At 35.4% G+C, this 24,672-nt stretch overlaps 1 protein-coding gene across 1 annotated transcript in view; it reads left to right on the top strand.

Annotated features, from left to right (window-relative positions):
- The window catches only part of DGKB (diacylglycerol kinase beta), a 358,914-nt gene that overhangs the window by 323,992 nt on the left and 10,250 nt on the right, over nt 1–24,672 (top strand). The window contains exons 22-23 of the mRNA XM_082754883.1: nt 22,152–22,272; nt 24,243–24,303. Coding sequence (XP_082611009.1) covers nt 22,152–22,272; nt 24,243–24,303 — 182 coding nt within the window. The remainder of the gene's footprint in view (nt 1–22,151; nt 22,273–24,242; nt 24,304–24,672) is intronic.

Genomic DNA, 24,672 nt, shown 5'->3' with positions numbered 1-24,672 from the left:
AAGGCAATTGGTAAAGTCTGCAGGAGGCAGAAGTACCATCAATTCTCTGAAATCAATTTTAATATCAAAATATTAGTATTAATAGCTGAAATCACATGAATCTAAATCCTACTTATCTGGAAATGTAGGTGCCTAAAATCCATCTAAATCATGGACGAAGAGTCAATACGTGTAATTTCTTCCAGTGTTTAGACCCTCTAGGCAGTAAAACTCAGGAGACTCATTTTCCAAAACTACCTGCTCAGTTAGCTGCTGATACATCAGTGAATACAAGTATTAATCTGGGGAGAAGAAGCGCATTTCTTACCCCAAGCTCTGTTGTGACTCAGTTCAAGCAGTGAGAGACTTGAAATGTCATTTTAGTCAGGAGCACAGATAACTCTTGCTGGCCCTTTACATTTTCTGCTAGGGAGTTCTTGTTAGTGTCCTCACCCAGGAAAGATTACTGGGTTCTGCACTCCAAGCCTGCATGTGGTTGAATCCACATTTCATGTTTTCAGAAATAGTCTTTCTTGCTTTCTTTCTGAATAATGTCTTTTTAGTTACACAATGACCATCCCTCAACATATGATGGAAGCTGGTTGTTAGACACTACTCTGTACGGTTTCTCGAATCCCCAGCACAAGAAGGATGTTGATCTGTTAGAATGGGTCCAGAGGAGGGCCACAAAGATGATCAAGGGGCGAATCACCTCTCCTATGAAGAAAGACTGAAAAAGCTAGGGCTAAAAAAGCTAAAAAAGATAAGGCTCTGGGGTGACCTCATTGCAGCCTTCCTGTACTTAAAGGGGACTTAGAAAACAGATGGAGAGTGACACTTCGTTCAATGACATAATGACATGACGAGGGGGAATAGTTTTAAACTAAAAGATGGAAGATTCAAGTTAGAAGATAGGAGGAAATTCTTCATGGTGAGGCACTGGAACAGACTGCCCAGAGAAGCTGTGGATGCCCTATCCCTGGAGGTGTTCAAGACCAGGTCAGATGAGGCCCTGGGCATCCTTATCTAGTGGGTGGTATCCCTGCCTATGGCAGGGGGATTGGAACTAGATGATCTTCAAGGTCCTCCCTTCCAACCTGAGCCATTCTATGGTTTAAACCTTAGAGGGATCTTTTTACCAGAATCTAATCAGTAAGTGCTGCTGCTGTGGCTATAATTTTATTTCCTAATATAAGGCAATATTGATCCACCAGTGCCCACCTCATAACATGTCTGGAAGGAGGAGATCCCATGTGGAAAGAAGTATTTGTTGGCATAGATATCTCTTCGCTGATGAGCCATTGAATATGGCTTAGATATGTGTTGTTGAGAGGGCTGGATATGCCAATCTCCTCATCCACTTTCTCCTCCAATCTTCCAGTGCCCGCTGAACAAGTGAACAAGGTGCTAGAATTAAGATGCAATGGATCCCAATCTGTTATAATAATGAATAAACCAGATAAGTTTAGAGAGAATGGAAACATACTGTATTTGAAAAGGAGATACTGTGACATTAAAAGAAGCAGTGTGCCAGGATCCAATAAGCAGTGTTAGTAAGAGGTGACAGGACATGGAAGAAGGCATAAAAGGAATGATATAATAATAAAGGCAGAGCAGATGGCAGTTCTGGTACTAGCAGTACTAGCATGGTTCTCAGTAAACCAAGAGAGTGAAAGAAATAATATGAAATACGAGAAGGGAAAAAAAGAAAAGGGGGGGGGGAGGAGGGGGTGGGCACCAGTAAGTATATATTAAGAATTTTGTTGCAAGTGTGGCTGTACGTGCTAAACACGATTATTCACTTCTCTGTGTTAGGTGGCATATCCATTTACAAACATATGCACCTACTTGGCGTGTTTTGGTACTAACCAAGAAAAAGAATGAGGGAATTCACAGTTGTTTTTTGGTTGGTTAGTTGTGTTTTTGTTGTTGTTTTTGTTTGTTTGTTTGTTTTTGGGGGGTGGAGCAGGGAGGGTTGTTTGTTTCTGCTTGGCAATATTCATCAAGATTTGTTTTGAAGGCTTTATAGCATTTGGTTTGTTTTGGGGGGACGTGTTTTTATTTGTTTTTATTTGTTTTTATTTGTTTTTATTTGTTTTTATTTGTTTTTATTTGTTTTTATTTGTTTTTATTTGTTTTCTTCTTCTCCCACTCCCTGTGCAGGTTTGTTTTCTTTCTTAGTATGAAAATATGGAAGCACAGTGAGTCAACTTTTAATTATTTTAAATTAATTATAAGAAAGTAAAAGAAGACCTAGAAAAACTAAATATATTTGTAAATCAGCAGGGCCAGATGATGCTCAGTTAAGAGTTCTTACAGAACTGTCAGAATAAGTTGTGGATCCATTCAACATAACTCTGATAAGTTGTTAAGAACAGGTGATGTACCAGGGATCTGAGGAAGAGCAAATAGTTTGCCAAGTAGTTGTAAACTGGCAGATTGGACTACTGGGTCCAGCTGTATCTGAAATTTATTTCGCTTAAACTTCTCCTTCAAGAACTTTATTCCTAGACTACTGGGTTCATGGTTTGTAACAAAGAGAAATAATTGAAAGAATTTCTGAATTTATATAAGAATACACAAGTATAAATTAGCCCCACAAACATTATTTGGTCTTTAAACCTGCATGTACAGTTGATACTTGTAAAGCTCTACGTCTTCAAGTATTTTTCCTGTTCAATATCAGAGGATTTTTTATACCTTTTCCAGTTTTTATCTGAACCTCAGCTGTGCTTTCAGCACAGAATCAATATACAGAGATTTCAAAATGTAAACAGACATAAAAATACAAACAGACATAAAAATATAATATCAATGATTGGTTTTGGTCATCACCCAAAAGTAAAATGCTAAATAAAATTACTTCAGTCTTCAAATGAGAGGGCCAAAAGTATGTGGATTATTATTATTACTATTTAGTTTCAAATACAATGTTTTATTTATTTATCCAAGCAAGTGTAACTCATAATTTCAGGTCTTATGTTGGAGCATCTTACAAAAAAAGCAAATCTGAAAAAAAAAAAAAAAAAAAAAAAAAAAAAACAAAAAAAATGATTGCAACAGTCATAATTTGGTTAAAAGTGAAGAGGGTGGTTTGATAAGGAAATATTGTAAGGTGTTTAGTATAAAAATTGATAATTATTAAAGTAACTGCCTAATAATTCTTGTATATTTTTTTCTAATGATTAAGACTTTTAAATATATGTGAGGTTGGTATGGACAGAAATCATGCTGGGATGAAAATAAAACATATCAAGCCAAACATAATCTCTAGCTTTATCAGTTTTTCTTGTGTGTATGAGAATAAAAATTCAAAGTTAGTCCAACAAGCTGCCATATCCATTCAAATACATATTTAAATATGGACTGACAGAGGTTTCTCTGTCTGCCTATGTCTTTGAATGCCACAAAACGTCATGCCAAGCAACTAACTGGACTTCAATCTTTTATCATCATTCATACAATAAACTCTATGGAGGAGTATAAAAACATTAGTTTATATAAGTGCTAATGGAAGACTGGATGATTAAAAAATAAAATAAGAAAAAAAGGAATTTAAACGAAATATGAAATCCACATGCTTTGTTTATGGCAAAAAGCCATTAAAAAATACAAAGAGACTGGATATCTGAGCAGCTGATGTTTGTAGCAAGAGGAAGAGCAAGGACAGGCTTAATTCTGCAACCAGTATTCACATTGAGTAACATCTGTTCATGTGAATAGTCCTATTGAGCTGCAGGCACACCCACAGGTTCAGAGAAAAGCCGTGCTACTGTATACAAGTGGCTTTATGATGGTCAGCCTAGAAAGAGATCATTGGCATTGTCCAGATGAACAAGCACTAGTCAGCTTGAAAAAATTATGAAGACCATGTGCAAGATTAATAACTGAATTTCAGGGTTTTCCTTAATACTATGAATTTTCTTCATAACTGTACTCATTCACTCATGCTGAATAAAATCCCCATAGATGGAAAAAATAATTATGAAAAATAAGCCAGCATTTGCAAGAAGGCTGGGTTACTTATGTGAGGAACATTTCACAAGTCAGCAGCCAAGGAAAATACAAAGTAAGTCATCAGTCTGGGATGAAATTTTTGCTGAACTGGTGAGGGAGCTCTGCTCAATGACACTGCCTTGTGCGCATGTGTATATGTGTTCTCTTTTGACAAAACTCCCTTGGGAGTTAGCAGAGCAATATGAAATGTGTAGTTTACATCATAATCTCATAGATTAGTAGTAGCAATTATTTTTTTTTAGAAAAATTGTCTTCTCGCTTATTATTTATGGATATTCCAGTAAGGAGCCTAATCAGAAGAATTATGAGGAACAGAGTATGGCACAAACAACAACAAAAAAAGCCCACGTTCTGCTCAGTGCTTCATTGATGATCAAGGTTGATCATTGATTTCACATGTGAAACTGGAGCTGTTGGAAAATTTTGTGAGAATGTGTATAAATTAAGTCATCCCCATTCCCACAAGATCTAGAAGAATCAAGATATATAATAACTCTAAATAGTCCTATTAATTCAATAGGTACAACCTAACCAAGGTTGTAAATGGCGTATGACATGTTTCCTGAAGTTACACAGCACTTGCACAGTCCAGCTGAAGAGAGTTCAAAACCTCTGACTTTTCTCCCTCTTTCACTGTGCAATTAAGAAAATAAAATGAAGATAAAAATAAAATGAAAATGTTTAAGTGATCATTTATTACATTAGTAATATAACTCATATAAGATTACATCCATTTAGGCCGTTAAGATACCAAATACATGGTGATTGTTTCATTCCTACAGAACTGGCAGGCTTGTGAGCAGATTACAAATAAAGATCTATACTTTATATTATTAGCAGTTGCCATTAATCCTATGATACAGCCCCAAAATATAGTCCTATTTTGTGAAATGCTGAAAATCAGAACAGAAAAAGCAGTAGGACATCTTTGTCTTCGCCTTTGCAGCTAAAATTTTGCAGCAGAAAAATCTCTACATGATAGGAGCTAAGCAAAACAAAGCAAACCAAAGCATAGTTTTGGTTTGATAATGCTTTAATTAAATCTTTAACCCGTAGTTTTGGCAATTAAAAAACAAACAACAACAAAACTAAAAAAGTGATTTAAAAGAAATGTCAAGTAGTAGGGATAAGATAAACAAAAACAAACAAAAAATATATGTGAAATGTTTACTGTATATCCATGTGGATAACACTTCATTTTATGAAGTGTTGTATGTACACTGACAATAAAAAGTAAGTTTATAGCCATGAAATTGTTCTTTTGAGTTAGAATTTAAAACATAGGAAGTGCAAATATTCAATCTAATGTCTAACCTCAATTCAGTCCTCCAAGACATTTTCTGGACTCCATAAAGTGTAGTACATTGTATTTTCCCTGGTAAGTGCCATGAACTTCACTGTGTATGCTGTGCTTTGATGATATAAAGAACTGTTTAAGCACTGGGAATTAGCATATCTTGTTCTAGGATATTTTGGTAGAAAACATATGATGGAAAAAAATATCTCAAAACTTAGCAATTAACTCTTTTCCCTCACTATTCTCCTTTTATCTTCCTCTTTGTTTTTGTTTGATTGTTTTTCATACTATAACCAAAATAGCACTGATTAATTTTATTTAATTCTGAGAGGATACTTTTTCATTTATTCAAAAGATTTAGGACTGAGTCCAGTTCTCTTTCTATCTGAACATAAGTTGAGTCAAACTTTTGTTGAACTTTTTCTGTGCTTGCCTTTGAGTGAATGCTTGTTCTTAGAGTTTGATTTTGTTTGATCTTCATTGTGTAAAGCAGGATGAAGAATAGTAATTGGACTTTTCAAATACCAACTGTAGAGGGATTTTTCTGTGTGTGTGTTTTTTGTTGATGTTGTTTGTTTATTTGTTTTTTTTCCTACCCTCTTATTTTTGTGTATCTGTTGAATTTGACAATATGCTTCCAGTTTAATTAAAATAAAATACCTGGAATGCTCTATTGGTTTTAGATTTTGCAACAGCTTGTTTTTTGTTTGTTTGTTGTCATTGTTTTATTTTTTTCCCTCAAATTAAAAATTAAATAAAATAACACAAATGTCTGAATTTTATGCTCATATTAACTTGGCAATTCCCTTTATATTAGTTGTATACAAAACAGTTTCTTATAAGTCACAACACCAATATTTTTCCTTGCTTTTTAAACCTTTCTAACTGAACATTGCCAAAAATTATAAGCTGGTAACTATCATACAATGTTACAGATGTTTCATTTTCTGCAATAAGGACTCAAATAATATTTTCAAGAACAATGATATTTTTAGCATTTGTAACTCTAGTGACCATTGTTGAGTAAAGGCCGTGAGAAATTAGATATTTTAAAAGTAGCAAATGACAGCTTTTACAGTTATTAAATAACGCTTTTATTCATGTGGATTGATGGTACAATTACAGTGTGTTCAACCCAACTCTTGAAATATGATTAACATAAGCTGATATTGTAGTTAAATATTTAGGTGATGTGCAAGACATTATTTCTCATTGACTACCTGATATTGTTGCCCTTTTCTGAAAATATAACAAGCTGTACCACTCATACCTATAAACCAGGAAATCCCTGTTCCTTTAATTTCTCCTATTCATATCAGGGAGGATTAAAATTGTGTTTAAATTTTTCATAAGTCTAATATCAATAAATGAATATTTAATGTGAGACAAAAACAGGCATAGAGAATAAACTGGTTTCAACAGCTGTGAGCAGATTTTCATCTAGTGCATGGCACGCTTACCTAGAACTCTAGACTCAGAGAAATTTGGTATGTTAGAAATGGATAGAAATAATGAGTACCATGCTTTGTGAGGAAGTCTTTTTTTTTTTTTTTTTTTTTTTTTTCCCATGTAATCTGTCAGTTGTGAGATCTTCTTTCATATACCCTAAAGCATTGTTCCTTTTCATTTTTAGTCAGTTGAAGCAGCTGTGTCTTTATGGCTGCAAAATGTTTGTTCACAACCAACTGCTGTTTTGTATACCCCTTTTCATAACCAGCAAATATTTTTTCACTATTACTCCATGCTTGTCATAACTTGTTGAGGAGAAACATTGTAACATATCCAGTCACTCAATGACAACTTCTTTGTCTCTTCTGGACTAACTCCTCTGGTGATATATGCCTAGGGTGGTACAACAGAAGATCCCACTGACTGACAGATGAGTATCCGTGTGTATGAAGGTCCATCCTGAACTTTAAGAGTCCAGCAATAGCTGGACTCAGGCCTTGACAGCTACGTGGCTGTAAACTGAAAGTTTGGTCAAAAATATGCTAAAGATGTTTTGAAGTGTGATTGAGATGTCCCATCTGATCCACTTTTGAAATGGGTATTGAATCACAGCCATTTGGCCTATTATATGGGAACCCTATCAGCCATATGGTTTGTAATCTGTTGTCATAGATCCATCAGGACCCTTAAACTGTAATGTTTAAGGACAGTAATACTTATGAGGTCTCTGGTGCTACCCTAGTCTAACAGTAGTTGCAATAATAATAATAATGCATACCATAAATATAAATGAAACATATTTATTATGCATCTGATTTTCTGTGACTGTGGAAGCTGATCAGGCTCATGACTGTTTAGCAAGGCTCCCTGGGAATCCCAGGTCCTCTAGGCACACAAGTCATAGCTCAGCAATAGAGCACAGAACTAGAATGAAGTGAGTTTTGTTAATATATAATAACATTTATTTATGAAATACATTTTAAAGCAACCAACCAATTATTTCATTTATGTAGAATTGCAACATACTTTTGCCAGATGGTGTTTCATATCAGGTCAAAAAATAATGAAGGAATCTGGCATTGGAACTGAAGTAACAAGAAAAAATGATTAACTTGGGATTTAAAATTTGTTATAGCTTTTTTTTTTTTTTTTTTTTCTAAAAACAACCTTTTGCTTTTTTTTTTTTTGAGTCTGTTCCCTGTGGATTTATTTGTATTTGTTACATTTTTGTCACACCTTGTTAGAATTTAGCAAAGATAATTTACAGTATGATGAAACAAGCTCCCAGTTTGCAGAAAAGTGTAGACTAAATAATTTGTCCTTCCCATTTTCAGATTATTTATTAGACCTATTCAGGAGGTTTTATCAGTGCCTAGAGATGGCAAGAGCTGATTTAAAACTTCCAAGAGAAAGAAACGATTTTCCAAAAATGTTTCTGAAGAAATTCCTTCAAATCACAATATATCCAGCTGTACCATAGACAACATTTATTTTGTCTTTTGAATATAAATTATGGACTTGTTAAAAGTGCTGGACAATTAAAAGATGGAGAGTTTTGATTTAAACATGTTAACAGTGCGTCTACAAATCTACTCATCCTAGAATTCAAGCACAATCTTCGTCACAATCTTCGTATTTCCATATTTTATTTTTTTCCTCCTTTTCCCATGTTTTTTTTTTGGGGGGGGAACAGCTTTAGCTTTTATTGACTTCCATCTGAACTGACATGACGGTGGGTTTTGTAACAGTTTTCAGCTTTGACTTCTGAAAACTTCTAATTAAGAAATAAAAGATTGAACCTGAGCCACTTAATGAGAAAGAGGTCGTGACCTCTATGTACTCTGTAGGAATTTCCCATATTTGGAAGTTTATTAAGATTGGACTTTAATAAGTACACCAGAAGTGGCTGTTTTGGCAGCTCCTAGCAATCATTGCAGCCGGCTTGTTCTTTCAGATATTTTAGGTCCTCTTCCTTTTAGGTCACTGATATTATATAAATCAGGTATGTCACTTGAATTTAAAATAAAAATCTTCATTTTATTTTGAAGGTTGATTTTTTTTTAAGTGACTTTTCATGAAAATTTAAAATTTCTCAGGAGAGTGGACATATTTCTCAGGAAAAAAAAAGTTTCAATCCAACTTTTAGTTTCTTAGAGAGGAAAAGATTTTTCTACAGGCATTTTGATCATCTTTCAATAGACCAAAGGTATTGTTCTTCCTTTCAAGAGGAAAAATTGCTTATTTTTTTAGCCATATTTTTAAAAATACTGTTAACTCTGTCCACATGATTCTAGGAAAAGCAGAACCCAAATTAAAAAATATATTTAAAAATAAAAAAGGTGACAAGGATCCAAGAATGGAAAGACAACCTGTCTTTTGCTATGCTAGAATCTAAAGCCAGATATATTATGTAAGTACTGTAATGGAATATGGAGGAAGAGGAGAGAGAATCTGATACATAAAAATGCTAGCAGTCAAAATTTCTCAAACTGTACTGAAATTTCCCTTGCACCTGGCCCTGGAGGTGTTAGCCATACCAGTTCAGTCTCCCAACACAGATGTTCTTGTTGTACCACTTCATATGTGTAACATTTAGGCTTCTGTTTAGCTCAGCATAGCATACATAAATTCTGTAATCCAAAGACTATCCATATATTAGTGCACCTGAATCTTCTGCTTCCTTTAATTCCCTTAAAATATTGCCAGTCCTCTTGCGCCACTGATCCTAGTGTAAAAGAGTGTTGTGAAAAAGAATGTTCAGCTACTATTACTATGCATGATTATAATGGTGGGTATTATACATGTAAAACTGAATTTTTGGATGCCTCAAATATGTAAATGCAAACCCATTTGTTGCACACAAACTTACTTATTTTGCTTTATAATTCTGGTATGTGATTTTAGAATACTACAGTAACCACAGAGATAGGCCTGAATAAACAAAGCACTTAATAGTCATGGTTGTAATTCACATGTAGTCTATTTGATAATACTGAATATACTTTCTTAAATGACTGGTTGGGCAGAGACTAAAATTATGGTCCTTCAAAAATTCTGTTTATATTTCTATGTTGGAGGTGAAACTTCCCAGATATTCATGAACTTCAGATATTCATGAATCTTCTGTCCTTCCAGATTAGTTGACATATGTAACAAAAACACACAAACAAAAAACAACAGCCTTCCTACCCTTATTTTCCAGTGTCTAATTGATTAATAAAATGAAAACCAACACAAAATGATTGTTCCCAACTTGTTTTCAATATGAAGTTGCACATTCTGTTTTGAACTGGAGGCAGGACTTGCCATCCTGAAAGTTTTCATTTTTATCTGTAGCAGTTGGCACAATGAAGAACATTAATTCTCCCTAGAATTATTGTCAAACAATATATGGCATATGTTGTACAAACAGTACATAAAATAGAATTAACAACATACGAAACACAGCAGCATGACCTGTCACGCCCCACCTAGAATACTAAGCACTAAATTATCCCCAGAAGCTTCTCAAATTCAGTCTGGACTGAAAAACTGTAATCTTATATATGTACTATTTCTATTGTTCCCAGTAAAAGAACTTAAACAAAGACATCAAAGTTTTTGATATTGTTTCCCACAGTTTCCTTCTAGACAAAAATGTTCAGCATAGATGAGTACATAATACAATGGGTGAACAATTGACTGACAGTTCAGGCTCAAAAGGGTATAGTAAATTCATAAATGACTTGGATATAGGACTAGAAGTTTTTTGAGTAAGTTTGCAGACAATGCTAATTTAGCTTTAAACTTGTTGACCTCTATTAAGGGTGGAGAGGCCTGGCAGAGAAATCTTGACAAATTAGAGATCTGAGCAATTACCAACAATATGAAGTTTAACAAGAGCAAGTGCCAGATTCTGCACTTGGGAAGGGGTAACCCTGAATGGATATACAGACTGGGTGATGATGTACAGACTACAGATGAGAGGCTGAAGAGCAGCCCCACAGGAAGGGATCTGGGTGTTTTGGTTGATGGGAAGTTGAACATGAGGCAAGCTGAACATGAGTCAACAGTGTGCCCTGGCAGCCAAAAGGCTTATCTTAGTGTGCATCAAACACAGCATTACTGTCCAGTCAAAGGAAGTGACTGTCCTGCTCTACCCTGTGTTGGTGTGACCTCACCTCAAGTATTGCATGCAGTTTTGGCAACCACAATATAAAAAGGACAAAAATCTATTAAGAGAGGGCTATAAAGATTGTGAAGAGTCTAGAGGGCAAGATGTATGAGGAGCGGCTGACGTCACTAGGTTTTGTTCAGCCTAGAGAGGAGGAAGTCTTCTCTTGGAATGGAGTACTCATGGTACTACAGCTTCCTCACAGGGGGAGTGGAGGGGCAAGCATAGATCTTTTCTCTCTGATGACCAGCGATAGGAGCCGAGGGAACGGCATGGAGCTGGGACAAGGGATGTTAAGGCTGAATGTAATGAATATGTTCTTCACCAAGAGGGTGGTTGGGCAGTGGAACAGGCTCTCCAGGGAAGTGGCACAGAGCCTGCTGGAGTTCAAGCATTTGGACAACACTTTCAGATGTATTGTCTGATTTTTGAGTGGTACTGTACAGATGCAGGAGTTCAACTTAATGATCCTTGTGGGGCCCTTCCAAATTGGGATGTTCTATGAAGTGTCATCTTAGTACAAAATTTTAAGCTCTCTTCAATTGTCCATATAAGATACTAACACCATTAGAGTTACTCTCAAGATACCATCCTTTCATCTGCTTCTCTGTAGCTTCTATGTCAGGCCTGTCAACAGTGTGTGAATGTCCTGGAAATCCTAGGTCTCTTCTGACAGTACCAAACATATGTGATTTACTGGAGAAATAAATAAAAGATTCTTTACATTAACTGATTGCAGGAAATTTAGGAAGATTTTCCATTTTACTTAGATAATGTGAACACCTGTGAACACTCAGAATTCATTAGACATGACTTAATTCAATTGTCTCCTGCTCCTTCTATATGCAGAGAAGGTGTGGACAAAGTTTTTAGTTGAACCTGCAATCCAGATAGTTATTTAAGCATTTATTTAATGAAATTAACTTGGGTACTGAGAGAGTGAGGTCACAGAAAGGAGTCCAACCAATTGCTAAGAACTTAGGGTCTCAACAATTTCATATAGACTATTTTGACAGTATCTCTCCTGTGGTTTCTTTCTGACTAGTACCTATCCAAATAATGACCTTGGATACTCTACCATGCTGCAGGCTCCTGTTCCAGGTGCAGTAAAAACATATAATCTTGAATACTTTGACATAAACATTTTAGACCATCATAAAAATGTTTATCTATGGTATGTCACTGGGTTTCAGAATGTTTTCCTGGGGTTAGGGTCTTGGTTAATAACTGAAAACTACTGTTGTTCAAACCAGTATCTATTCTTCATTCTATGATCTCCAGACACCATGGAATACCAGAACAGTAGAGGACACAAATGGAAATGGTTCTCTTGAAATAAAAGAACAATAATGATCTTTAGGAGGTTTATGAGTTCTTGGAACTCACTACCACTTTAAACAAAATGAGTTTTAATACTCATGTAAATGGAATCAAGATTTCTTCCTGCTGGATAACAAAACAAACAAACAACAACAAAACTCTTTGGTGGATAAATATAGGAATAATGACATTATCAGAGTGTGTTACCTGAAAGGGAACATTTCCCCTGTTAGTACTAATCCTCTTAGAAATGTACAAATCAAAGCTGTTTTTCATTGATCAGATTTCTACATTTCCATCAATATTACTGTATTTTTCTTTTCTAGGCTGTGGCATTTTTGTAGGCTAATCAAATATCCGATATTACTGGGAGCCATTTAAAGTGAATGCCAGAACTACTAAGAAGTAATTTGAGAATTAGATCTATTTTTGTTAGTTGAAATGATCTTGACTTGCTCATATTGTATTGTACCTGATACTCAGTAATATGAGAGTACCAATACAAATAGAAAGATATCCGGTTTGAAGTTCTTAAATATCTGTTAAAAGTGGTGAGCAGTCCAAGCACATTAAAATTCCATTTTCCCCCATACAAGTGTTTGCGGCAGATGACCCCCACTGATCTTAAATATATTTCTGTATCTGTAACTGAATAGAGGTTTTCCGTACAGCATGTTCTAATGGTACTCTGGCCTTTAGCCAACAAGGCACTGAATAAGGCTATTTTTAAAATACAGAAACTGGGAACAGCTGCAGCAATCAAATTTGATAAAAACAGAGAGGAACTTTGCTTTTTTTACGGTTTGTCCAAGTTTAGACTCCTTTCATAGAACAGCTTTTGTTCTGTTGGATGAAGGGGGTATAAGAGTAACACAGTGAAATCCTTTTGAACAAATAACTTTTAAAAGAGTACAGATTAAAATAATAGGGGGCTTTCTGGTGCAGCAGTATGTTCAATGCAATTGTACCTCAAACTATTAAAAGAATAAATCTATAAAAAAAGAATACATTTTGTCAGCCAAGCTTTACCATGAAAGATTTATCCATAATGATCTCCTGAAGTGGAAGATGAAACTTCTTGTTTCAAATGTTGAACATCTGAACATTGGTATTTGGGTATATTTTTTGAGTTAACATCTTTTAATTTGAATGATCCAGGGTGTGTGTGTATGTGGTTTGTTTTTTGTTTGTTTGTTTTTCTATTTTTATTCTTTCACTATTAATCAGGAAGGTTTCTTATAAGAATTCTCTCCTTCCCCTGGTAAGCTTAATAAATAAATAAATAAATAAATCACATTTTACAAAGGCCTTCTGTGTACATTAAAAAGTTTCATAAAATATTTAATTATGAGGACTGGTTCTTACTTGTTTGCCCTCCTACTTGAGAAACTTGTCATTCATTGATTAATGGGAGTCAGGAGATGATTATATACTCTCCCCCCAATAAATAAATAAATAAATAAATAAATCCAGTATACAGTAGTAGTTTGAGCTATATCTGTTAAACAATTCCATCTGAGGACAGTGTCTCTGTGCTGCAGTGATTCAGTACAGAAGATACTGTGTGAAAACTGTGCCCCACTAAAGTCTGTGCGAATTTTGCCACTGAATTCAGCACAGCCAGGATTTTATTGATTGCATTCATTTTAAGTATCAAAAATAGCGCTCTTTCAGTTTTACCCCATTTAAGCTATTTAGAGCGTCATCAATTTAGATGGTAGAGCAAAAATGTACTGTACTTCTTGCATATGCATACATCTGGGTATATATCATATGTGTGTATGTACTCATAGGTATAAAATACGTGTGTGCTTGTCTGTGTGTTTATATATCTATAAAATATCTGCTTAGTTTATTATCATTGTATGAGTATCTCACTAGGGTGGAAATTACAGCAGTGATATTTCTTCCTTTCCTCAAACTAAGAGGCAGGCTTAGCTTGTTTCATTTTATTAAAAAAAAAAAAAAAGGAAAAAAAAAAAAAAGAAAAAAAAAGTGAAGGCCAGAGAAAAGCCTTGAGATGGGAATCAATAGTGCCATGAAATAGATATATAGAGCCACATGAGTTTTTTAATGTTTACAAGCAAACTGAAATAGTCAAAACTGGGTCTAATGTTATAGACATCAGACTCAATATATATCTTTAAAGTCAATATTAAGAGGGAAAATAGGTTCTTGAAACCAGAGGGTTGAAATTCAGGAGTTGTTGACTTATTTCCTGTCTCTGGCAAAAACTTCATGTGTGATCTTGGCCAAGTCATAGAATCATAAGATAATTCAAATTGGAAAAGACCTCTAAAAACATCTAGTCCAACCTTTAATCTAGTACTAAAATCCACCACTAAACCATGCTACTAAATTCTTAATCTACACATTTCATGAAGACCTCCAGGGATAGTGACTCAACCACTTGAAATCATGCTTAACCAATCTGATATCCTTCTATGATGAGATGACTAGCTGAGTAGATGAGGGGAGATGTGGTTTACTTTGGCTTCAGCAAAGATTTTGACACTTTCTCCCGTAACATCCTCATAGACAAGCTCTGTAAGCATGGCCTAGGAGACTGGACAGTGAGGTGGATTGATAATTGGCTGGATGGCAGAGAACAGACCACTGTGCTTAGTGGTGCGGAGTCTAGTTGGAGGCCTGTAGCTAGCAGTGTCCCTTGAGAGTTGGGCCAAAAAGAACCTGATAAAATTCATCAAGGGCAAGTGCAGGGTCCTGCACCTAGGGAGGAATAACCCCAAGCACCACTACAGGCTGGGGGCTGACCTGATACAGAGCAGCTCTGCAGAGAGAGACCTGGGAATAGTAGACAGTAGGCTGACCATGAGTCAGGAATGTGCCCTTGTGGCCAAGGAGGCCAATAGTTTCCTGGGCTGCATTTGGAAGAATGTTACCAGCAGGTCAAAGGAGGTGATCCTGCCCCTCTACTCAACCCTGGTGAGGCCACTCCTGGAGTATTGTGTCCAGGTCTGGGCTCCCCAGTACAAGAGGGAAAGAGGGACATAGAACTACTGGAGCGAGTTTGGAGGAAGGCTACAAAGATGATTAGAGTACTGGAACACCTGTTGGACATGCTGAGCAAACTGGGCCTGTTTACCCTGGAAAAGAGAAAACTGAGGGGAGATCTCATAAGTGTGTATAAATATATGAGGAGAGGGTGTCAAGAGGATGAAGACAGTCTCTTTTCAGTTGTGCCCGGGAAAACAGGCAATGGACACAAACTGAAGCACAGGAAATTCTGGCTGAATATGAAGGGGGACTTCTTTACTGTGACGGTGACAGCACTGGCACAGGCTGCCCAGAGAGATTGTGGAGTCCCCATCCCTGGAGATACCCAAAAACCTGCCTGGATGCCATCCAAAACCTGCCTGGATGCCATCCTGTGCAATGTGCTCTAGGTGATCCCACTCAGCAGGGGGGTGGACAAGATGATCTTTAAAGGTCCCTTCCAACCTTGGCCATTCTATGATTCTGTGATTCCCTGGGCAGCCTATTCCAATGCCACACATCCCTTTCAATAAAGAAATTTTTCCTAATATCCAACCTAAACCTCCCCTGGTACAACTTGAGGCCATTTCCCCTCATCTTATCAGCTGGTGCTTAGAAGAGCCTGATCCGCACTGTTATGCAACCTTCTTTAAGGTAAGTGTACAGTACAATAAGGTCTCCCTCGAGCCTTCTTTTCTCTAAGGTAAACAACCCCAGGTCCCTCAGCTGCTCCTTATAAGACTTATTTTCTAGACCCTTCACCTGCTTCATTACTCTTCTCTGAACATGCTCCAGCACCTTAATGTCCTTATAGTGATGGTGCAGCCTCACCAGAGCTGAGTACACAGTGACAATCACTTCCCTAGTCCTGCTGGCCATGCTATTGCATTCTGATACAAGCCAGGATGCTGTTGGCCTTCTTGGCCACCTGACTCATATTCAGCCATTTGACCAATACTGCCAGGTCCTTTTCTGCCAGGCAGCTTTCCAGCCATTCTTCCCTGAGCCTGTAGCATTGCATGGGGTTATTGTGCCCCAAGAGCAGGACCCAGCACTTAGCCTTGTTGAACTTCATATGGTTGGCATCAGCCCATCAGTCCAGCCTATCCAGATCCCTCTGCAGAGCCCTCCTACCCTCAAGCAGATTAACACTCGTGCCTAACTTTGCCTTACTTAGCTGAAGTCAAACTCATGCTTTTAACTTTACATAGTAACATAAAAAATATTACAGTTCTTGTGGGTCTACACACAATATATCCAGCTATCTTTTGCATGACCTAAATATCTCGATGTACAATTTTCACTTTGTAACATGGATATAATAATATTTTTCCCCATGTAATAATATTTTTCCCCAATTTTTTTGTTTGTCTATATTATAAATTCTTGGATATAAAAGCTATTTCTTGTTACATGTCTGTGAATCAGTAAGTTATCAGAGTCTTGACATCTGTACCTCTAGGTACAACTCTGATATAAACGATCATATACATTGAGGCATATGTTACTTCAGGTAGATTCTCAGGTAGCATAACAAAAAAAAAAATAAAAAAAAAATGCTTGGATTGATCTTGATTTACTGATTTCTGGAAATCAGGAACACTGAAAAAGCTATTTATCTGAAATCATGAGTACCGTGACATTAAATCATTAAATGCATCTTTAGAATTGCATATAGCAGTCATGGAAATGACCCCACGTTCCCGCATATTGGGAAACTGTAGTTTTAATACATGCAGTGTTCTGAGAAGATACTGAAGCATTCATGTGGTGCAGAGCATTGAGCTCAGCAGGTTTTCAAGGATCCTCTGGCATCACACCAGCTTTCATATTCTTATCCAGTATTTTAACTGGAACAAAAAAAAAATTCCAGTGTGAAGATTACTAGGATTTGATTACATTTAGCAATGGAGGAACCCTTTCTCTCTGAAGACAAACTGCTGCCAGAGACAGATTTACCACTGACCAACAATGTTTTTATGCAAATGTGCCTGAGTGAGCGCAGTAACCCCAAATTATAAGAGTCATTCAATCTCTTGCCGGGACAGCAATATTTATATATTGCAAAGATAAATTGGATATCAAACCAGTTCCATTACAGAGGGAAAGTTCTCTACGTAAATCAGCATTTCTAATCATGTTTCTTTCCACTCCCTTCCCCACTTTGCTTTCCTTCCTTTATCTTCAAAGATGAATTCCAAATGTATTTTTCTATTGTGTATTCACTTTGAATATTGAAGCATTCAGCTAATGCCAAGCTAATGGATAATGTAAACTCCTCACTAGGAAACTTTAAAGTCTCTAAGTGTTTCTTCATGCCCTGGGAAGTATAAAGGGGCCATATTAATGTACAAGTGCTTCGTCTGCTCTTGTGCAAGTTTCTGTTTGGACTTATATTTCTCCTGCTGTCTGATGGGAGGAAGTTGGCAGTCATCTCCCTAGAGACTTTATTCCCCCATCAGGAATGACTGACTGCAAGGGGTCAGATGCCCCACTGTATGCTAGTCACCATTTGCTGACAGCAGCGCTCCCCAGAGAGAGCTGGCTTTGTTTACTGATGGGGCTAATATGAGGAGACACGTGAAGTCGTTTGGTTTGTGGAAGAGGGCAGGAGAGGCATGGTGCTGTGAAAACATTCCCACACACTCTAATGGCTCATTCACATAGAAAACAAGAGAGAGCCTTCAGCTTTTTTCACATAGCTCACAGCAGAACAAACCAACTCCAGAACCCCAAGGCTCCAGTCAAAAAACACTTTCCTAATGCACTGAGATGCTCTCAGTAATAGCTTACCTATGAGACCTCAGCTCTCATTTAGGCAACGAAATGACTTGGTTAGATTGAAAAGCTGCTCAAGTGGCATTGTTGCCATTGTTTGCTGTTAGTTCCTAAACTTTTTTTTAAAAATGTAACCTTTTTAAAAAAATGTAACCTACATTTTTTTAAACCTACAACCTCCTAAAACTGGTTATAATAGCTGAAATGTGTATTGGAACATGTAGAAAACATTACCAGTACAGTCACCAAACTATTTTATGTTTAGAATAAAAAGTGTAGAACATAAAAGAAATAAAACTACCTAGAAATACAACCTGTCTAAAAAGAAATATGTGTTGTTTTGGTTTATTTCTCTGTATTTGGTAGACATACACACAGATACAGATGTGTAATTTTAGAGTACAATTTAGGGAAACAAAATAAGTGAGTTTCTAAATTAGATTCCAGACATAGTTGGAAACATGGAAAGTCCATGTTATAAGCTGTTTTAAGTGATGACTGATGTTTAATGAACAGCAGCATTCATTATTTGAACTACAATTTAACAAAAGTATAAGAAGGCAACAATAACTGCCACAGAGTCAACACACATGGTCATGTATGTCAGTTTCTGACCTCTAACACCAGCCTGCATAGCATGATTAGAAATAAAACATAAGAGGGCAGACATCCTTCCTTTGAGATACCTTACAAGATCTTTTGGTGATGTAGGGGGTTTCTAGGTCTAGAATGGCATCATGATTTAACACTGTATTATGTAAAAAGGATTTCCTGTTTGTTCTAGAAGTGCTATGAATCTCCTTAGATTCGTTTTGTTTTATTTGCTTGTTTTTTGTTTTGTTTTCTTTTTGAGAAATACTAAGTAACAACACTGTCTTCACCTAACCCATGTTATTCATGATTTCCTCTATCTATTGTTTTTCCTCCACATATTTCTTTCCTTCCTTAAGGGTCCTGGTCTAATTTCCTTTCTTTTGGATAGCTGTTCTGTTTGTTACCATGTTTGTTGCCCTTTTCTTTATCTTTTCTAGTTGTTTTGTATCTTTCTCTGCATTGTTGACCAGACGATAGCCACAAACTCTATACTGAATGGAGGTCCCAATCATGCTGTAAAATAGTTTTTTGTTTGTTTGTTCATTTTTATATAATTATTGAGCGGATATTTTCATAGAAATTGCCAAGTAAGTCCATAATCTTAATTTCTGCAGGACAACATTAATTTTAAGCCAGCATTAATTGTAACCCAGTATATCCACATATACAGACACAGACGCACACATTTGTTTTTAAATATACATGTATGATACAAGCTACATATATATCATTAGCTCTGTCAGTTATCTCTGTTTCCTTTCATGGACATTAAGTTGCATGTATTTGCATGCATGTATTGAATTTTCTGCCTTCTTATTGCCCATCACTCTGTACTGTGAAATTCCTAAACTTTTTAATTAAAAAATGACCTTTTTGTTTACTTTGCTGAATCCTCAGTAATTTGCTATCTACTTCTATTTCCAGATTATTTAGGGCAATATGTTGAGCAGTACAGGGCCTAGCACAGATCCTTTTGAGAAATCAGTGATAACCTTCTACCAGAATGAAGAACAACTTCCCTTTTCCTATCTTTTAAATTAAAAGAAGACTTGACCTTTTTTAGAAGAGCTTAGTTTCTCTCAGAGTCATTGGTGAGGAACTTTTAAGAACAAATGCAACCCATTCATTGGATTTATATTCAACCAGTGTATCCATACCCACATCTTTGAAGAAATGGATGAAAATATCCACATTCCTTTTTCCACTTTTGTTTACTCTAAATTCTTCTCAAAGTCAATACAGCTCAAGGATTTGTTGAAATGGATGTGGCTATGCAAAGCCATCAGGTCAAATATATTAACTAACACATTTAACTAACCCTAAGTTAAGTTTTCCAAATAATTGTTTGTTACATTTGCTTTAGTTTTTACTGCTTCTGAAAGGATGCTATGTCTAATTTGTTAGATTCTAAAAATATTCATATTTAGCCTAAAATAACCCCACTTAGCGAATGTGCCATGGCAAATGTAAAGTTTAGAAAAGGCTTCGCTTTTCTGAGAGTTAAAAGTATTGTTCTGTTCAATCTTCCAATGTTTAATACACTACATTTTTGGAGATGTGTGGTATGGCTCAAAGGGCAGGATTTGGCCCTTTGTTACCTACTGTTACTGGCACTAGTCTCCTAGCTATTGAAAAATGATGCATCAAATTTATATCACTGCAAATGTCACTATTCTGAATCTTGCATATGTTGCCTGAGCTGTCAGTAATAAAAATCTGTTCTTAATTATTCTCCCATTAAAAAAATAATAATTTTCTAATAACCCAGTGAAATGGAATTTGATGTTCTCTTTGGCTGGAAACATTTGAATGTTTTTCATCTATAAAGTTTAGTGTGCTTTTGCAAATTAGTAGGACTTTCCCATTTAAATTGCTTTGATTAACAAAAAAAGCAGAATTTGTTTAAATCTCAGTTAAGTTTAAAAGTGCATGAGTAACTTAAGGAAAACATTTAAAGAGAATACCATCTTTTAAACAATTCAACAGAAAGCCAGACATACAAAATTGGGTTTATGAGTGGTATAGGGATGCAACTCCAAAAATGCATAGTTAAAAATAATCATATTACATATTTTAATCTTTTGTCCATCTTGTTTTTCTTCTTTAATAGCAAATAATAGGGTTTGGTTTTGCTTCATTAATAGCATGTGGAACTAATTTCACTGTGAAGAGAAATTGGAAATAGTGAAGAATATTAAGAAAAAGGAAGACATTGGATAGCATCAGATTTTCTGGTTGGAAGCAAAAAAAATCCAGACCATAAATCCTATTTGCTTTTAATACTTTTTTTTTTTTTTCTTTCACAGTACTTCTTTCAGTTAATTACCTTCATTCAAAGCCCAAAGAAGTGAGGAGAAAAGACTCCATTTGAAACTTTAGACTAGCCTCATAGATATGATAATTAGCATGGAATTCTACCTTCATTAAAGGTTGAAGTGTTTAAAATACACAAAGAGTGATGTGCTCTCCTTTCTTTGTTTTTTCAATGTGATGATAGACTCAAACATTTTAGCTCATCACTCTGCTTCACCGAATAACATGTCTTTTGGAAACATGAGTATTAACAGCCAATCTATAAAACACACATAATATACAGCTGAAAAAAAAAAACATTTCTTTTTGTTGTCCATCTGGTCTTGGCAACATGTATTTAAACCAAAGCATATAAAACATGTTATACAAAACACTCTGGTTGATTCTGGATAATATTTCAATACCTTGCTTGGTTGCTTCTCAAATCAGACTGCTATATTACTATTTAAGTTTCTGGTTGTATCTCTTTGTCCAAAATTCTAGACAAAATTTGTTCTTGTTCCTTGAAGTCGAGCAAACTAAGATTTATTTTGCCAAATACATTATTAAAATATTTTTGGAAGTTTAATGCCATAAAGCTATGTAATCAGAAAGCAGTACGAAACATACTATGGAAAGCTAGATGAATATTTGCTGATAAGAATTTTTTCTGCCCTTTTTGCATTTAATCTGTGCACTAATTGAGGCAAAATCCAATGGAAAAAAATTTGGTCCCATAAACAATGACTGTAATAATATATATACACAAAGACTGAATTAGAGTTGTACACGTTCTTTGGAGAGAGATTCTAGCAGTATATTGGGCAGTGATTCCTCCTATACTAGATTTTAAATATGTGTTGTAACAATAAACATACACATAAAAAGTATAAATTTCTAAACTACAAACATTCCATTTTTTAGTATTTCCAATTTTGATATTTTCCTATAATTCCTATTTTATCATATGCTAAAATTCTTTGTTATGTATGTATGTATGTATGTATTAAAATAAACCATTGAGATTATTACTGTAGTTTAGAATTATTTTGGTCACAATATTTTAGAGTGGTGTGACAACAGGCCCAGATGTGCCCAAACTTAAATCTGTAATCATTGAGAAATCACTGTCTAAACCATTTTCACCTGCTCTGTTCACCTCATCACCTCATATTACCAGCTGGCCTTCTGACCAGTTTGCTAGTTCTTGCTAGTTAGGATCACCACTGTCAAAATCATGGCAAGACCAAATGCAATTTTTTTCAACTTTTTCAGATCTTAGTGACCAACTTATGGAAGTGGTTGGTCTGGAAGGAGCCATGGAGATGGGTCAGATATATACAGGTCTGAAAAGCGCTGGAAGACGACTTGCCCAGTGTTCATCTGTTGTCATCAGGTATTGACAGCTTTGATTTGCACTGCACTGTTGTAGTGAATCAGTAAAGATTTATATATTATTACTTACACTTTCATTTGTAGTTTAATAGTCGTAAATACTGTAGTTAATGTTTATGAAAGTATCATTTTATATATTAATTTTTTTTCTGTCCATATTCTATGGATATCTTCCTTCGTTTAAGTGTGTTGAACGGAAGGAAGGAAAGAAAGAAAGAAGGAAGTGTTTAGATTCAGTCTTTACATGTTATATTCAGCTGTCATTTCATCCTTTGAAGAAATATTGGTAAGCAGCTGGAGAAGAAGGAGTAAGGCAGAAACTTGGACTTTATTATTGACATACATTCGATCCAGTTTAGAGCAAAAAGACATCTAACATTACTTTAATGACACATTTTAACCCATTTGTAATGCATTCCTCCTCAGGGAATAGTAGCACGTAATTAGTGTTTTAAACCATTTTTTATCCTTATCAAAGTGCTCTGTTTTTTAATTTATTTATTTATTGAATACTGACAAGCCATTGTTAATAAATGTGCTGTTATGTGTTAGCTGTGAACAGTGGAGCAGGCTAATTTAGTTATGTTTTATCATCTACTAAGCTAGAAATAACCAGTACATTTACAATAGAGGAAAGATGGATTCTATCTTAACAAGAAGATAACTATTCTAACTTCGGATCAGATGAGGGTTGGAAAAGAGAGAGGTATTCAGCTCTTCATCAGTGAAGAATTTTTCAGGAAGAATTTTCTAAAATTTAAATAAATTCATAAGCTAAATAATGCTAAGACCAAGAAGACTAAAATAAGACATAAAATAAGGTAATTAACATGAGTAGCAATCAAAACTTTTTAAGAAAGTAAGTAGTATTTCCTGAAATTCATGGCGTATTTTTAAGACTAATCTCAAGGACTGAGTGCTGTTGGCTTCAAAGTGCTTTTCCATGAGGATTAGGAAGAGAAATGAGGATGCTGAGGTATTCCAAACTTTTCTGGATACTGAGAAATATTTTTTATAATTGCACATGAGCAAGGCCGCAACTGCAAAAGAACCACAACCCTTCCAAACCTAAAAACTTAGACCTCATTGAATGTTCTTCCTTTCCTCCACTTATGGCTGTAGATGACAGTGGTTAATCCCACAAACTGCTAGTCATTTTTAAGTAACGTCCAGGTCAGAGTTTCCAGTTGAGAGATCAACTGATTCATTTTTCCACTATGAGAATTATTTGCTTCATGTTATCTTGAATAGTCCTGTATGCAAGTTGTTATAACACAGAAATAGAGTTGGGAAAGAGCATCCAAAAGATCTTTTTTTTTTTTTTTTTTTTTTTTCAATCATTTTTCTATACTTTTCTAAATATGGTCATAGAAAATAGACATGGAACAATGTTTATGTTAAAATCAGTGAGACTTTACTAACAATTTAAATTTATAACATAGTATATTAAAGCCTCTGAACACAGTACAACAGTCAGTTGTTAGTGCTCTTAGTTAAATACAAGTGTAAAAGTGTGTTTTATGATTCTAATAAACAGGAATAATAGAGCTAAGAGTAATTTCTCTCTTTCTTTATAGCAGTTAGTCTAAATCATTAAAAATAGCAAGGCGTTTCTTTGTGTTTTCAGTGAATAAGGTTTATTCCTGAAGTTTGTGCATCATTCTCTCTTTATTTCACAAACTGTAGAGTATTATCCCATGAGAGTAGTGTATTTCTAGCAAGATGTTTGAATATTTGCAATGTTTTTAATTTATGTGTTCAAAATGTTCATGTGTTCATGCTGCTTTTTTTGACTAGGTTACTTTAGTAAGCATGTTGGGTCATACTGGAGATTACATATAAGCTTGGGGTAAATCAAGCTTGGGGTGGCACACAATTATATGTGTGTGCCACCGCATATGTCTTCTTAAAAATCTATTTATCAGTTTTGTCTAGTTACTCTTGCTTATATTGTGAAGTATATCGTTTTAGGACCAGCAAGTCACTGCCTATGCAGATAGATGGGGAACCTTGGATGCAAACCCCTTGCACAGTAAGTATACTGTTATCTCTGAGGAAAAGAAAAGGGAAAAAAAAAAAAACTAATTATTTTTTTCAATTGCAAAATTACAGTAGTCAGATATATTTACTTATTTATTTAGTTTCAATTCTTCAATGAAAGAAACAGAATCTTTTGGTTTAAACCTTGTCATTGGCATTAACTCAATTGCTTAAGAAATGTGTTCACATGCTGTTATTATGTAGCTCAACACCCACTGCATTTTCAATGCATCATGCTGTTTTTTCTGCAGGTTGGAATGGAATAAAAGACAGTTATTTCAAAAGTTTGGAAAGTGTTCAGAAAGTTCAGTTCAGGCATCGCTTTACCTGTTGTGATCGTTGATTTGTGATGCTGTATTAG

The sequence above is a fragment of the Aythya marila genome (genome assembly GCF_965140915.1).
Source record: "Aythya marila genome assembly, chromosome: 2".
Classification (NCBI taxonomy): domain Eukaryota; kingdom Metazoa; phylum Chordata; class Aves; order Anseriformes; family Anatidae; genus Aythya; species Aythya marila.
This window is presented reverse-complemented; position numbering and strand designations above follow the sequence as displayed.